The sequence below is a fragment of the Nymphaea colorata genome, chromosome 11, assembly GCF_008831285.2.
Source record: "Nymphaea colorata isolate Beijing-Zhang1983 chromosome 11, ASM883128v2, whole genome shotgun sequence".
Classification (NCBI taxonomy): Eukaryota; Viridiplantae; Streptophyta; class Magnoliopsida; order Nymphaeales; family Nymphaeaceae; genus Nymphaea; species Nymphaea colorata.
Window position 1 is genome coordinate 15,328,126 of NC_045148.1, and position 16,855 is coordinate 15,344,980.

General features: G+C 40.1%; 2 protein-coding genes across 4 annotated transcripts; both read left to right on the plus strand.

The window, feature by feature from the left end:
• The first annotated feature begins 10,755 nt into the window (after positions 1-10,755).
• Positions 10,756-14,349, plus strand: LOC116263913 (uncharacterized). 3 transcript variants are annotated; one of them, XM_031643737.2, is made up of 2 exons: positions 10,756-11,495; positions 14,088-14,349. In XM_031643737.2, exons 1-2 carry the CDS (start codon positions 11,080-11,082, stop codon positions 14,200-14,202), a joined length of 531 nt encoding a protein of 176 aa, XP_031499597.1. In that variant the 5' UTR covers positions 10,756-11,079; the 3' UTR covers positions 14,203-14,349. The 3 variants fall into 3 exon arrangements, with proteins under 3 accessions (XP_031499597.1, XP_049936541.1, XP_049936540.1); XM_050080584.1 differs by having other exon boundaries at positions 10,760-11,495; positions 14,012-14,349; XM_050080583.1 differs by lacking the exon at positions 14,088-14,349 and adding an exon at positions 14,009-14,051 and having other exon boundaries at positions 10,760-11,495.
• A 454-nt stretch (positions 14,350-14,803) lies between these two features.
• On the plus strand, positions 14,804-16,785 carry LOC116264237 (pentatricopeptide repeat-containing protein At1g09220, mitochondrial-like). Its single transcript, XM_031644345.2, has one exon. The coding sequence runs from the start codon at positions 15,124-15,126 to the stop codon at positions 16,528-16,530; it is 1,407 nt and encodes a 468-aa protein (XP_031500205.1). The 5' UTR covers positions 14,804-15,123; the 3' UTR covers positions 16,531-16,785.
• The last annotated feature ends 70 nt before the right edge of the window (positions 16,786-16,855 follow it).

The following is a 16,855-nucleotide window of genomic DNA, read 5'->3' on the forward strand; positions in this document are numbered from 1 at the left end:
TCCTTCCTCATATTGTGCCAAAAAGCCGCCACATGCTGACTCATTCACTGTGATGTAAAGCAGCAGTGGTCTTCCCAACGTTGGTGGTTTTAGAATTGGTGGATTTAGAAGGTATTTCTTGATCCTTTCGAATGACTGTTGGCATTCAAAACCCCATTCAAACTTGACACCTTTCCTCAGTAGCTGGTTGAATGGCTCGCATCTCATGGCCAGATTGGAAATGAATCGTCTGATGGATGGATTCGTCCTTGCAAGCTTCGCAACTCCTTGATATTGGTAGGTGGTGGCATATCGATTATTGCCTTGGCTTTTGTAAGATCCATTTCAATTCCCTTCTTACTGACCATGAAACCAACAGTTTGCCTGACTCAACCCCAAACACACATTTTTGAGGATTCAGGCGAAGCTTGTACTGTAAAAGCCTCTCGAATACTTGGGCAAGAGTTTCAATGTGATCTTCTCTTGTCTTGGATTTGATCAATATGTCATCGATATATGCATCCATGATTTTATGCATCTGGTCATGGAAGATGGCGGCCATGGCTCTTTGATAGGTTGCTCCAGCATTCTTCAACCCAAATGGCATTACCGTGTAACAAAAAGTACCCCATGGTGTAGTAAAAGCGGTCTTAGGTTGATCTTTGACTGCTAATTTGATTTGATTATATCCCGAATATCCATCCATGAAAGAAAACATTGCATGGCCTGCAGTACTGTCTACCAATAGATCAATGTTTGGAAGAGGATAATCATCCTTCGGTGTGGCTTTGTTCAAGTCTCGAAAGTCGATGCACAACCTAACTTTGCCATTTTTCTTGGGGACCACCACGATGTTCGCCAACCATTCGGGGTAATCGATGGCACGAATGAATTTTGCCTTTAGCAAGTCCTCTAGTCCTTCTTTTACAGGGCCTTCTAGTCGAGGGTCAAGCTTGCGCAATTTTTGCTTAATCGGCTTGCAATTAGGATTTAAGGGCAAACGATGTTCAACCAATTGGGGGTCTAAGCCTGGCATATCTTCATAAGTCCAAGCAAAAGCTTCTTGGTTACTTATAAGAAAGTCCACCAATCTTTTCTTCTCATTCGCTGACAAACTGGTGCCAATTTGAAGAATTTTAGGATCTTCACTGGTTCCAATATTAATTTCTTCAATTGGATCATTCACAAAAGATGAGGGATGCTCTTGTTTCTGAATCTGAGTGAATTCTGGTAATTCTGACTCGGGTATTGCCATAGGTTCCATTTCACCGGCTGCTTGTTTGATAAATGCTTTCTGGGGGGACTTTCGTGGAAAAAGAATAAACTGAGACATATTGAGTTCCGACATCCTGTAAAGAGGATAAAGGAAAGAGTTGGACGAAATTGACAACAAAAAATTACTTGCATTTGCATATATATAAAAAAAAAGTTCTTAGTTCATAGAATGGGTTCTCTCATGAGACAAGACAAAAAGATGTTCAAAATTACAAAATTCATGGGAGGATTTTGAAACAAAAGTGAATACTATTAGCCCCCAAGATCTTCTTCAAATTCCTTCATGATATCCCAGTTCTCTCATGTTCATCTGAAAAGATATGCTAATTGGTTGCAAGATGCCATCTTCATTTTTCCCAAGGCCAGTGAATGGACGGTAGCCACCTCTCAGAAGCAACTGAAAACCCTTGGGGTTTTTCATGAAATGAACGTACAATAGGTGTTCTTGGTAACTTGCACAATTGCTTGAAATAGCATAAGCATTCCCGAATGGTTCATCTATCTCCATGTTCTGCATCCATTCTTCCAAAGGTCTGTCCTTTGTTGTTCTTAAGCTCGGTACATCTACCGGATCAATTGGCCTAGGGAGCATAGGTTGCATCAACCTCTTGACCGGATCCTCAGCACGGACAGTGATGACTGATGGACCAAAATTCCATTTTAGGCATTGATGAAGAGTGGATGAGATCGCTCGTACTTGATGGATCCAAGGTCGTCCCAAAAGCAGGTTGTATGATGGTGGTACGTCTACCACATGAAATACAATGCAATGGCTAGTATTTTCAATGATCACATTCATGTCGAGGGTACCTTTGCTGTTCATGCATCGGCCATCGTATCCGTAGATCTTGGTATTATCAGAACGATATCCGTTTTCACGAAACCCCAATGTTTTAGCCGTGAGATCAGGACAAATATTCAAACCACTTCCTCCATCAATCAAAACATGTGGCACCGTCATCCCATTGACCTGAACAACGATGTAAAGAGCATCTTCATGGAAATATCCCCATTTTGAGAGGTCTTTTTCTGAGAAGGTAATTGACTGATTTTTAGAAGCTTGAATCGAGTCTCCCTCATCCATATGCTCTTCCAAGGGGAGAACGTCCAAATAGCATGGATCTTCATCTGAGGAGTCATTTGATGATTCGTCGCCTTGTAAGATAAAAGTCTTTGGAATCATAGGAAGTTTCTTGGGCAAACTTTCTATCCTGCCTTTCATCATAGCAATGAAATCTAGAGGTTCCTTACCTTGGTCTACCACCATGATTTTGTATGAGCTGCTCCCAATATAAGGTCGAATGTGCTCTTGTGGATGGTACGGAAGTGGAGTGACTGTAGTGATCATGGCTACTACCGCCTTTCCGTGGTCAGGGAATGGATTCCTTAGTATTTCAGGGGTACTATCATCACAAATCTTGAGATCTTTGTTGATGAAGTCTTGAATAATATTTTTGAGAACAAAACAATCCTCAGTGTCATGACCAGGGGTACGATGAAACTTGCACAGTTTTTCTTTATTTCCTCCCATCATTTTCGGAGGCTCTGACACTTTTGGCAAGACGATAGTTCCTTTGGCGAGAAGGTATTCCAGGATCTTCTCCCGAGACTGGCTCAGAGGAGTGAATTTTCGGTCGTAGCTCCAACCTGGGTGTTTGTTCTTCCTTTCATCGTCGCCTTTGAGAAACTGTGTGTTCTTCTTGAAACTGAGTCCCTTGTCATGCTTGTAGTTATTATCATGGTCCTTTCTAATGCCAGCATTGGCTATGAATTGTGCAGGCAATTGTGTCCTTCCTCCTTTCTTTCCATTTTCTTTGTACTTAGGAGCAATAATTCCATCAAAATCTCCTTCATCAATCCCTTCTTCTATCGAGTTTGCTTGTTCAATTAACTCAGCAAAGGTTTTGATCGGGGCATTGCGGATGAGACTTTTCAAGGGTTGGGCAAGATTTTTCCTAATGAGTGATAAGGCTTGTGTCTCAGAAATGGGCTCCTTCATCTTATTGCATTGCATTCTCCATTTTTGGATGAATTCTCGAGCCTTTTCTCCCTGTTTCTGACGAAGACTGCAAATGGTACTGAGGGTTGGAGCCATGGGAGCATTTTGTTCAAATCTTTCAACAAACATGTTAATCAACTTGTCAAACTCCTTCAGCTCGATTGGATTGATATTTTCTTTATACCATTGTGTGGCAATGCCTTCAAGACTTCTTGGAAAATATCGGAACAAAGCTCTGTTATTTGTCCGAATTTTGTAGCAATCATTGAAAAGGTTGAAAGATGAACGTGTGGACAGGTGGTTCCATCATATCTGATGAATTCTCTGGGCAAGCCTTTCACGTCTTCGTCTCCTTCAATGCCAAGGTAGTAGTCCTCACATGAGTATGAACGTTTCCCCTTCCCCCTAAGCTCAAGATTGTTCATTCTTTTCTCCATTTCGTAGAATCTGCGCTTAGTCGGACTTTCATCATCACTTGATTCGACCAATTCTGGTTTGGTCTTTTTCTTTTTGCCCTTGATCTCCTTTACTTTTTCTTCAGAACTCTCACTGTCTGAGCTGCTGCTAGTGATGTATTTCTTGTCTTTTTTACTTTCTTGGTAGGTTTTCTCTTCCTTTTGGGTTTCTCTTCCGAACTTTCAGTGGTGATAGGACTGGGTGAGCTGTTTTCTATCATAACATCTTTTCTCTTTTTATTTTTCTTTGTTGTCTTTTTCTTTTTGAGAGAAGACAGTTCGGGTTTTTCTTCCTTACTAGTTGTCGAATCTGAACTCAAATGGCCTTCATCCTCAACAAAAGACTTGTTTTTCTTCTTTCTTTTCTGCTTGGCAGTCTTTTCATTATCCGTCTCTGGAGTAACCATCAAAGCCTTTTGCTCTTCTTGCTCCTTCATAAATCGCTCCATGAACAAACGGAACATATAGTAAGCTTCTGGCTCGATTGCTGGGAGGCCAAGTGTTTCTGGACGGAGTTCAGAGGATGAAGCCTCGTTTTGAGGAGTCTGCTTAGCTTGCGATCTAGTTTCAACCATCTTGTTGGCTTTCAAGTATTCACCTTATGACATAAGAAAATAGAGTTATTGGATAGAAATGATGACAAAATGAAGGTTCATATTGCATTACAAGTTTTAAAAGTTACATCCATAGACACTAATAAAATGACAACGACAGAAGGAATACAAAGTTGACAACATAAAACTTTTAGGGAAGGATGGATGGTGGTCGGTTGGCATCCCACCACTCAGCATATTCCTTCTTCACCACTGGGCCTATGAACCAAGTGTATGATATTTGTGTCTTCCATTCTTGTCGAGCTACTGCAAACAATGCCGTCCATTGAGGAGAACTAAGGTCAAATTCAGGAATAGCTCCAATTGGTGCATGCACAGAGACCATCTTCTGCCTTTGAGAGAACTGTCTCATACATCTATCAGCACAATAATCAACTATGAAGTAAGGGCCCAAGAGTGTGGTACGCCCATGATGATGGTGAGTGTATCGAGGTAGGCTCTGCCGACGATCACAATAATCCCAAATGATCTCTCCTTCATTCAATTGCTCGATCAAACGACGGTATTGCTCCAAGGTTGTTAATGATCCATCAGTGTTTCTGAATAGACTGGCTTGGGGTCCCGCATGCTTGAGGAACCACAATTGTAAAGCATATGTGCATCCTTCTATGAAGTCGATATCTCCAATGGTAAAGCGAGTGAGTCCTCGGTAAAGGAAGGCTAAAGCTGTCATTGCTACTGACAAGTGTCGGGTCCCTCTATGCCCCCATACTCGAAAAAGTTGGGCAATACGGACATCTAAAAGGTCACTTCCATTGGTAAAAAGGGTCACTCCTACTGTGCAGAGTATCATACAATGTTTAATTCTCCCTATGGCTTTTCGAGGTAGGGTAGAAGGTTCAACATAGGTTCCAAATTCTTCATACAAATTTTTCATGTTGATGCTTTGATTTTCATGGTTTTCTACTAAAGGCCAAGTTTTCCGTCCAGTAAAGTGAGCAATGAGGTCATTTGCATTGACCTTGGTTGGGTTCATAAGGAATTGTTTTTCCAATAGATCATTTGGGTCACAAGTTGGGGTAGGGAGGTCTAGTATTTCGGCAAATTTATCTAGTAATATTGTCATTTTTCCCCATGGAAACAAAAAAGAGGAGGTCCTTGGGTTCCAAGGCTCGGCGATTGCATGTACCAAATTTCCATCAACTGACTGCATTCCTCCAGCTGCCACTGTCTCTAGCCCACATTCTTCAAAGTAAGAAGGAAACATCCGAGAGAAGGTGGGATGCCAAGTCCGATACCATTCGGGAGCCAAAGGTTGAGACTCAAGAGAAATGTAGGTGGACCGTTTGGGACCTTCCCCAAAGAGGATGTGATCATAAGGGAATGTGACACCACGTTGGAAAGAATACATCTTGAATGATGACTCTAAAAGATAAAGATGGAATTAATGGAAAACATTGACTATGTTGACAAAGACAATATGAGGTAGATGTGCGGAATGAGGTTGCAAATCATCACATAAGGTTTCACGCACATAAACATCTATCATGATTTTTTTTTTTTTTTTTTTTTTTTTTAGAAAATTGGGTATAGGAACCTAATTGAGATAATTTTATATCACGATAATCCGATATCAAGTTATGCTTATATACCTTACCCAAATGGCTTAGTATGAGCATAGATTCTTCCTTAGGCAACTAAAGGTATAGCTCATCAACTTCTTCTTGATCACTCGTCGATATACCATAAATTACCACTCATGGTACTAACGAGGGGGCGTTCCCGCCCAAGGTGTGGTCTAGTTGTAAGGCTTAGTCTTGTGCTACCGCCAAAGACCAAGCCCGGCAACATGATGACCGGGACAAATAGGTATGAGGAATTTTGAAATATAAGAAATCATATAAAATGAGTTGTCTCTAATGCAATGTTGCCTAAGTTTGAAGATTAAAATAGAAGAGCAAACATGGTTTTCAAACAACTCCTAAATTGAGAAGGGTGGTATGTGATCATAGATATGTGTGAACATGATTGATCCTTCTCAATTAGTCTTATGTGCAAGAAAACAATCACAATCACAATCACCAAACAATACAATGAAATGCCAATGGGGTCGAGGCCAAAAGAGGGGACATGCTTTATCATTGGCAATGTATGAGATGTTCAAATTATTGAAAATGTATCAATTATAATCATAGCCAAACGATAACGGGTCCCATCACGGTCGCCATCTGTTTGCATCCCAAAATTTTCATTGGTTTTGGAGTGCTCCAGAAAAATAAGGTTTTTGTTTTGAAAGAGGAAAGAAAGGGACTCGCCCGTCGGTATGAGGATCGACCATTCCCGGCGCCTTTACCGGGGGTAATCAACCCAAGGACTATGTTTATCATTGATGCATTTTGTTTTAACTTAAACATCTTTTTGATTCTATATGCGGTGTATAAAATATTGAAAGTTTGGAGTTTCAAACTTTTGAAAAGGTTCTTGAAGAATTGCTTGAAAAAATGAAATGTTTTGAGGAAAAAGTGAAACTAGTAAATATCATCTGAAAAACTTGTGAAAACATTTTGAAATCACTTTAGTGTTCTCTTAAGACTTTAAGTAGGTTTGAGATTTTGCTCTAATTCGGTTACCACCTAGCTAGAGCTCCATCCCTTCTTGCTTAAGTTCTTTTAGAGAGGTGCTTGTGATCATAAGTGAAATAAAGTGGGTGAGAATGCATGAATGCATTTACCCTATATGATTGAAAAAAAGTAAAACATTCCTACCACAACATTCATCTAATATCATTCCTACCACAACATACATCTAAGATTTCGTTGTTATAATTATTATATATAAAAAGGAAAAGTTTTTGAAAATGGATAGAGATTGTAGACCATCAAGCATGATTCCAATATTGGGTCATTACTTGATTTGTGGTCTTATTGAAGTTGGTAAATAGAAAGTTCATGAGATGAGAATGTTAAGAAGAATACAAGAGATAAAACACTCTTATGAAAGGAAAGAGAGAGATATAGAGAAAGACATGCATATTTGTGTACATATCATCACATATAAAGAGAAAAAGATGTATTGATTCGAAGAGAAAGAGAGATTTTAAAGGAAAAGAAAAATATCGTACGCATATATGGGTATGAGAAATGTTATAAGAGAAGATATTTGTCTTGAAAAAAGGAATAAATATTTGAAAGAGAGGAGATGGAACACATGTACATACGTATTCATGCACAATAGAAAGTGAAAGCATAGAGAGAGAAAGATGGGGGTCATCATATTGGCATAAATGTATATAACATGTGTATACATCCATACCTTCACAAGATTAAAAAAAATCAAGGAACAACTTAAAATTACCAACTTCAAATTTAATGTGGGCCGGAGGGGAGCTTGGACTCATGCAAGAGTCTAATCTAAGTCCCTAAGGCCATATTAGAAGGTTCTTTTTGAAAATGTTTTGGAAAATATGATTTATATAAGTATAGAATGTTATTATTTAGTTTGTTGTAAGGGCTATATTTCTTCCACCGTTGGGTATGAAAGAAAACAAGCAACATAACGAAGCACTCGTTAGGGTTCCTAATGTGATGATTAAGAAAGAATCTAGCGCAAAATGTCATGAAAATGCATATTAATATGTACATTTTCGTGAGGGTTTATCCCGGGTTGGACAAGTCCCAACCTCAAAAATTAATATGAAAATAAAGAGTCCCCAAACCACACTCTCATTCCCGACATGCATTCACATGTAAGTAAAGAACCAAACAACTATGCATGCATAATATATAGATAACTTTCAAGGAAGGAAAGAAAGAAAGAGGATAATGAAAAAAAGCAAAGTTCAATTAGAAGGGAAGACATGATGTAACTATGAATTGATATACCACCTCATCTTCTCATGTTCCCGGTGCACTTGAGTATAGCCACTTGAATCTAAAATAAAGATTGAGAGCTATCTCTTTTGGCCATGGAGAAATGAGGAAGAGAGGAAAATAAGAGGAAACAAAAAAAAAAACAATAAGAATGTATTCATGAAAAGAAAGAACATGATTAAAATGAAAGATCATCTCATCTTTCTATGCTCCCGGTGCACTTTGAGTATAGCCTCTTGTCTCTAAAAAGAGATTGAGAGCTACCTTTTTTAGCCGTGGGGAGATGAAGATGAGAAGAAAATGTAGAAAGAGATACAATAACGAAGAAATGAAATAACAAGAATAAGACTATATTGAAGAAATGAAATAACAATAACAACAAAAATATATTCATTAAGGAAAAGAATAACAACAACAAGAATATATATTGAAGAGAAGAAAGAGCAAGAAGATATTGATAAAGAGAAAGAACAAGAACAACAAGAATACTTGAAAGAGCATGATTTAATCATAAAATAAAATATCATCTCATCTTCTCATGCTCCCGGTGCATTTGAGCATAGCCTCTTGTCTCTAAAAAGAGGTTGAGTGCTATCTCCTTTGGCCATGGGGAGATGAAGATGTGAAGAGAAAATGAAAACAACAACAAGACTATATTTAAGAAAAAGAAATAACATAATAATAAGAATATTAATGAAAAGAAAGAAGAGAGAAATGAGAGGGATGAAGATTACATACCTCTAATGAGAAATGACCTAAGAAAGATGAACACCTCCACTTGAAGATCCCCTTTTGAATGAAGCTCCAAGAGTGCTTGCTCTAAGTTGGAGAAGGAAATGGAAAGAGGGAGAGGGAGAGAGAGAGAGAGAGAGCTCAAGAGAAACTCTAAGTCTTCAAGTGAGAATACACTAGAGTTTCTCTCAAGGACCAATCTTGCCCAAGAGGGAGGATATAGGGGGTATTTATAGAGGATTTTGGAGCCAAAACCCAAAATTTGATTTTTTTTGACCTAAAAAGACTAAAATCATCCTCCAAAAGGAGATTTTTTTGGCCAAAAGGAATGGCAAATCGGTCTTGTCCACCCAAAAAGACTAAAATTACCCTCTAAAAGGATGTTTTTTGGTCAAAAGGAGGGGTAAATTGGTCTTGTTTACCAAAAAGACTAAAATCACCCTCTAAAAGGAGGTTTTTTGGTCAAAAGGAGGGGCAAATCGGTTTTGTTTAAAAAAGACTAAAATCACCCTCTAAAAGGAGGTTTTTTGATCAAAAGGAGGGGCAAATCGGTCTTGTTTAAAAAAAGACTAAAATCACCCTCTAAAAGGAGGTTTTTTGATCAAAAGGAGGGGCAAATCGGTCTTGTTTAAAAAAAGACTAAAATCACCCTCTAAAAGGAGGTTTTTGGTCAAAAGAAAGGGCAAATTAGTCTTAAATGATTGATTTGGATCTGAACTTGGGTTTTAGATCTAAAATTAGTATTTTGGATTTAATTTGGATTTGAGAGTAGTATTTTGGATTTAATTTGGATCTGAAAGTTGTATTTTGAAAATCTTGTGCCTAAATTTGAATTTCGCACTTGGATAAAACATCATAGTCCTTTAGAAAAATTTGGGGTGATTACACCGAGTTTCAATATATTTGGTCACTTAGTATCGTGATTGAAAGTCTTGCGGCCTTGTAGGTCTAATAAGATTATCAAATTCTTTTCAGTCTTCTCTGTGGGCCGTAAACATTTTATCATACATCCTTTTACTATTTTAGGCTATGATGCTTTGTTATTTGACATTCTGACAACGTAAAATTTGCCCATTATGTAATGTGCCACTAGCTTGTAGAATCGCAAGTCCTTTTTTGGTGCCAGAATGGGAGGTGTCGAACTATAATACCAGCGAATGAAAAGAGAAATCACCTTTCTATAAATGTTGTCAGCAGCTTTCATCAAGATACATAGAAGGTCAGCCTTACATGCGATCAGACTGAAGTAATGAACTATTCAAATTCCTTACTGGTAGATAAATTATGCATGTGTGCAAAGCACCAAGACAGTTATGTGCGTGTGAAAAAAAGTCTCAAATTAGTATAATATATAGTTGGATGTATTATGTCAATAAACGTGTTGAAATGACAGAACATGGTTCTCAAGTTTTTATTGGTGACGCTTTCTTGATTGTTAATTAGAAGGCTTGTATTTCTGGGGAAAATTTCAGGGATTTAAAAAATTTTAAATTGCATAGGAAGTAGCTTACAAATTTTCTTACAAAAACACTATGTCACAACAGGTGCAGGGTGTGGGTGCTGTACTTTCGAAAAAAAAAAAATTGGTGCAGGTGCCGTGGGGGTGTATATGTATATATATTAACTAATAGTAAACGGTATATGTAAATGTATAAACAGTAACTTATGCTTACAGTTTTAACCGATTAACAAAATTGAGAAAGCATATGTATAAACACTAAACAGCAAAAAGTCCACAATGAATCAATGATGTGCCTTATGCAGACCATGCAATTGTAGTACTATAAACATTAAATATTTATCTGTAGCAATCACACACTAGCCCTGTCCATGCATATTTATCTGTGCCAATCACACACAAGTAAGAAAATTTGGGTAGGTGATTTCTGTTTGTCGATTTTGATCCATGGATTTCTACCCATGGATCTTTGTCTGTGGCCGTCGAACCCCCTCGTAGAAATATGAGCTTGTTAAAGATGTCCAGCAGATGATACCCCTTTCTCTGCACCGTATCTTGATCAGCTTCTGTCCTCACTGGCCTTCTTTTTCTATTGCAGAAAGCAGAGTGGGGCTATTCGATGGCTTTGCAAGTTTCAATTCAATGAAATAAAGAAAGTCCCTTTCCCGAATAAGCGGGTAGCGTACAGGGGTTTTCTCTCTCCCTCCCTCTCCCTCTCTTGTCGGGGCGAACTCGATCGTAGTTCGAAGAATCGAAGATGGTAGTGGGGAGTTTCTCGGTTCGCCTCCCCTCGAGAATCATTCTCCCGGCAAACACCTACCGATCTTTTCCTTTACCTTGTGGCCGCACGCCCTTCGCCTTTTTCTTCCTCCTCTCTCAGAAGTATCCAAGTCTCCGTCCTCAGCGAAACCGGAGAAAATTTCGAGTTTTCTGCTCTCAGGGGAACGACATAAACAAGGGCACATCTCAGAACGGAAACAACGGAAGCAACGCCCAAGAAGAGCCCGCCGGAAACCAACGGCCGGCATTTCTGTTCAGGTGGGCGGATCTCCTAAACCCGGATCCCCAGAACATTCTGGCCGTTGGATTAACCGGTTTGTTGACGTGGGCAAGCGTCCAGGTCCTCTGGCAAATTTTGTTCATCTCCGTTGCCATCGTCGTGGCAGCTCTCAAGTACTCCCTCGTTGCTGCTATTCTTCTCTTCATTGTTATTGCCCTTCTTTGATGTTTTTTACTTTCTTTTTCTCTCTCTCTCCCCACCCCACAACCACACCCCCCACCCCAGTGTATGTAACATGCCCATTTTGATTGTGTAACCATCAAAATTTGTCCATTATGAGAAGGAATTGGGTGCAAATGAAGCAAAATTTGTTTCTCGTTGGCGGTTGATTGATTGGGTTACGAGCGGGTAGATGCTATCAGTTTAAGCTTTCTCTTATGGTGGTAAAAGTACTGATGTGTGTTTTAGTTATTCATTTGGATGATTCTTCAATTGATGTGCTTGATGCATTCTAGAGGCTTCGTAGTCTTCATCTAGATAACTTATTATCTTTGCCCAGGCAGAGATTTAACTTCCCTTTGTCTTGGTGAATAAACGGAGAAGATGACTTCACTTCGTGGATTAACGAATTATTCGTAGCGGATTCGTACAAAAGAAAATGAAGAGAATATGTGATCGGGACTGCGGCTTGTTGGTTGACGAGTTGTTACCCCATAATCGCCCAAAGTAATCTCTAGTAATTTGAAGTGTATCTTAGCTATTCCTAAGGCTGATCTAGATGGTGAGCATACTACTAATTTGTTAATTGAGTTTCTACGGTCAGAATTATCTCCTTTTCACAGAGAGATCCTACGCAGAAGTAGTGTACTGTTGACAGAATGTGGAAACAGTTTGTTTGTTTTTCACCCCTATGTATCAAATTTTTGTGATATATCGACAAATCTCTAATCATATTTCCGAATCCCCAGCCCGGTTGGGATCTTTCCTTTGCTATTATTATTGAGTCAGTGCCAGAACTGTATCCTAGATCCTAAGATGTTAGTCAAACAGCCATCTTCCCTTGGACTAAATGTACCACAATGACGCGAGAAGCCACCATCTTCCCTTGGGCAAGTCAAGTGACTGCGCTATTTGTACTAAACTTTCATCATTAAGTTCCTTAGGGGGCACAAGTATTCCTTAGTTATAGTCCAGCTGACCACATCCTCTTCATTGGTATGCATCCCTTAACTGGTGTTTGTGTAAAGGTTTCCACTCAATTTCTTCCAGAGTATATTGTGAGAGCATGAACTGCTGCATGCTGCTCCTGCTCTTGAATGGTAAAAGCAGTTCTATGACTGTCCTCTTACAATGGCTGTCAATATTTCTTCATGAGGCCTTTTTCACTAGATCAAGCCTTGAATCTTTGAAAAATAAATAGCTGCTTCGTCCAATTCAGATGTTCTATATGATCTATTTATTAGTCACTTTTGATATCCATCAAAATTTTCTAATATCCGACTGATAGTGCTAAGAAGGGTTCGGTCGGATGTAGTTTTGTCTATTATGTTGTCAGATATGAATTCCTTTTCTTTGCTATCTCTAAGTTATGTGCCTTAATATTCCCAGTTTGGTTTGGTAGAGGAACTTTTGGTTGTGCATAAGCATCAGCATCTGTCAGTTTTCTGTCAAGGATGCGTCCCTCTTGTTATCCTCACTTGCCTGGGAAAGGCCGAGGCTATCTGTGCTAACTTGCTAAGTTTTCTGTTAAGGATGTCTGCCAGGTTACCAAGAGGACCACGAGGAAGTAGTTCCAGGAAAGATTTCTTCCTATGTCCATTCCAACTGCGAAGAAGTGAAAATTTCTTAGTTTTAGCATTTATTCTTCCTAAAGAAACCTTAATGAGTGCCAACCTGGGAATTAAGTAGTACTTGCTGCCTACTGCATATTAAATCTTGTTCGGCATAAAAAGATCAGCTGAACTTTTGGACTCGAAAGCATTTTGTTTGCCCTTGATGGTGCTCCATAAACTAGTAGCGATAAATTTGATTATGGCAGATGTCCTGGAATTCATGTCATCTCCTTGTTTTGCTCTACGATCCTTGGTTCCACCTGTTTAGTATCAGTAAAAAAGACTTGCCTCGGCATGCCATGCTTGCTGATTCCCATTGGTTCTTGGTTTCATTAGCATCCTTGGCTTTGTCTTGGCTTGCAGGATTAAGTAGCAACTTGTGAACATGTAAAACATTCACATCTTTCACTAATTAGTTGTACACGTTGGTTGTTATTATTTATTAACTTGTCAATTATTTACATGATTCTCTTCTGATCAGACTCCGCTTTTGAGCAAAGCGTTGTCTGAACTGTGTTGGTGAAGGGTGCATCTCTTTCTGAGAGGGCTTTGGTGTTGCTTCAATTTGGCTTCTAGTTTCATGATCCTGGCTTAGATGAGCCACACAGAAGAGCGTCGGGATGCTATATATACCCGGAATTGTTCAATTTTCTATTTCGTTAGATGCATGATTTTAGTACTTACTAAGTCAAATCCATCAGGTCCATAGTTCTGTTAATCAGCCCATAAACGTGGAGTCAACTCTTTGATATAAATTGTACTCTGACTTGCTCATCCAATTAGGAAGCTAAGAAAATTCTCTCGTGGCATATCTTTTCAAAGGCAGAAAGACATGATACATGTGTCTCATAAAGCAGGTCAGCTGCTGTGTGAGCTGGAACTGCCGAAGTATTTGCCACAATTCAGGGTGCATATATTTTCTGTCAAATGCAGGAATTACTGTGGAGGAGCGATTACGCAGAATCTTGCCAACCTATATCATGTGCTTAGAGAAAGGAGGTTTCCTTACATTCTTAAGGAGAAATTCCTGATGAAGGGAATGTGCTAGCTCATGATGACCCTGTTCGCAGCTCTTTGAAGAATTGTGTGAATTCTAAGTATGAAGGAGTCCGATGTTCTTAAAGTTCCTAAAATCCTGTTTCTTGGGTCTGTAATATCATTTGATTTGCTATCTACATGTTTTATTATTTGTTTATTCATATTTTTTTATGAGGGTATTACGCACATGTTTAAAAATGTTTTCTGGGCATCATGAATAGTGAAAGTCATTGAGATGAGCCAGGAAGTTAGCGTCCCTAGCAAGCGAATCAGATCTGGACAAGAATCTAATATATAATATTTTCAAGAGCAAATACAAACCCGCATAAGATCTAATTAGGTAGCCATCATAAAATATGTTTTGTAATTCACCAAAAACATGCTCTTGATATGTAAACATTGCATTTGGGTTGGATTTGATGAAAGACATCAACTAAATCTGCGTTGAAATCATGAAAGGGGGATCTGACCATTGTGTGATTGAACCTATTCTATTGTGCCTCTGGCCTCAGCTCAGCTGACGATAGCTAAGTTCTGGATCCAGTTCTCTTTCTCTCTCGCTGTGGCTTCGTTTGAGGTGGGAATATTCATCGTCTATTTGACGACGCCACTCGTGTTAGAACCTGCGTCAAAACAAGTTCTAAAAAATTCGGTCTAATTTTTTAACGTGGTTTGAAGTTTGTCCGCGGAGGAAGTTAAACCCGAGCCCCAACATTTCCTGGCAACAGTTCTTCTTGTGTTGCAGATGGACAGAGCTCTGATTTCATCCAGGATCTTAGTTGAACAGATCCGTCAGGATTAAACGTCAGATGGGTTCAGCTGGAAAGAGGAATAAACAAACACATGGAGAAAATTAAAATCAAACTACTCTATTGATTGTCGGTTTTAACATCATCTATGGATCCAACCGATCAGCACGAACTGAGGACGAATGTCGAATAAAATCTTGCGATGGACAGAACCGAACCACCGGCAGACCATTTTCAGACTGCTGCAAAGAAACTGTAAGGGTCGTCTGGACGGAGTGATAAAGCAGTTACATTGCAGATTGGTCGTGGAAGGAGAAGATGCCTTTTGTTTTCCCCATTGGAACGCTCTTCTTAGGTTGTATTCGCAAGGCCAATGCCCACATGAATCCTTCGCCGTCTTCAGGGAGATCCGCGATAAGGGTGCAAACGGGGACAGCTTCACTTATGCCTTTCTTCTCAAGGCGTGCGCCGATGCCGAAGCGGCCGACGGAGGGATGCAGGTCCACGGCCACACCATTCGGTTAGGGTTCGAGTCGCATTTGTACGTGCAGACCACGCTCGTCAACATGTACGCTTCTTGTAGCGTCGGATGTTCCCTGTACTACGCCCGGCAAGTGTTCGACGAAATGTCGATCAGAAGTGTGGTCACCTGGAACGCCTTAATCGCGGGCTTAACGAAGTGGGGAGAGGTTGATGCTGCTCGCTTGTTGTTTGACGAGATGCCGGAGCGCAATGTCGTGTCGTGGACGAGCATGATCGATGGGTATACCCGGAGAAATCAACTCCGGGAGGCGTTGCTCCTCTTCAGGAGAATGCTAATGCAGTGCATCAAGCCTACGGAGATAACCGTGCTGACCATTCTTCCCGCCATTGCTGGTTTGGGAGCCCTAGAATTGGAGCGACAGGTCCATGCAAGCGGCAAAAAGCAGGGCTTCACCACGGATGTTCGGGTCAGCAACGCGCTGCTGGATGCATACTCGAAATGTGGGAGTATAGTCGATGCACTCCATATGTTCGAGGAAATGACTGAAAAAAATCTGGTCTCGTATACGTCTATGATCTCGGCATTTGCGGCGCATGGCCTGGCTGAGAAGGCATTGGAGCAATTTAATGACATGCAACAGAAGGGTGTGAAACCAAACGACGTCACTTTTCTTAGCGTCTTGAACGCTTGCAGCCACGGGGGTTTGCTGGAAGAGGGGCGTCTCTTCTTTGCTTCAATGGTTTATGAACACGGGATAGCACCAGGGATGAAGCATTACAGTTGCATGATCGATTTGCTTGGAAGAGCAGGGTTATTGGAGGAGGCCGAAAAGCTTATACTTGACATGCCCATGGAGGCCAACGCCATAGTTTGGAGAACCCTGCTCGGTGCCTGTAACGTGCATGGGAATGTTGAGTTGGGTCGGCGAGTATTGTGCCGTATCTTAGAGCTAGAAAAGGAGTATGGAGGTGATTATGTTCTGCTTTCTAATATATATTCTGCAGCAGGAAGATGGGATGATGCCTGGAGTGTGAGGAGTTTGCTGGATGAGAGAAGAGCATTCAAAACGCCTGGGAGAAGCTTCTTTGATGAGATGATCAGTTAAACCGAGCGCCCCTTTCCCCTCGTTCGCGACCCTCTGCTCAGTGCCAATTAAACGCCATCCATGATGAAGATGGTCACGCACTCACAAGGATCGGTAGCTGCTGTAGCTCAGCAAACAATCTCCAGTGAATACAAGTTTCTTGGAAAATGTTGGATACCTCTTTGGGTGTAAGAAAAGCTTAAAAAATTGCGAAACAGTAGACATACAAATTGTACGAATATAAACATCTTGATATAGTAAAAGGCATCTTTGTAACGTATAAGAAATGGAGTAAGCAAAAAGCCTGACTGACGATTATCACAATTTTGTCATGAAATGATTGTGA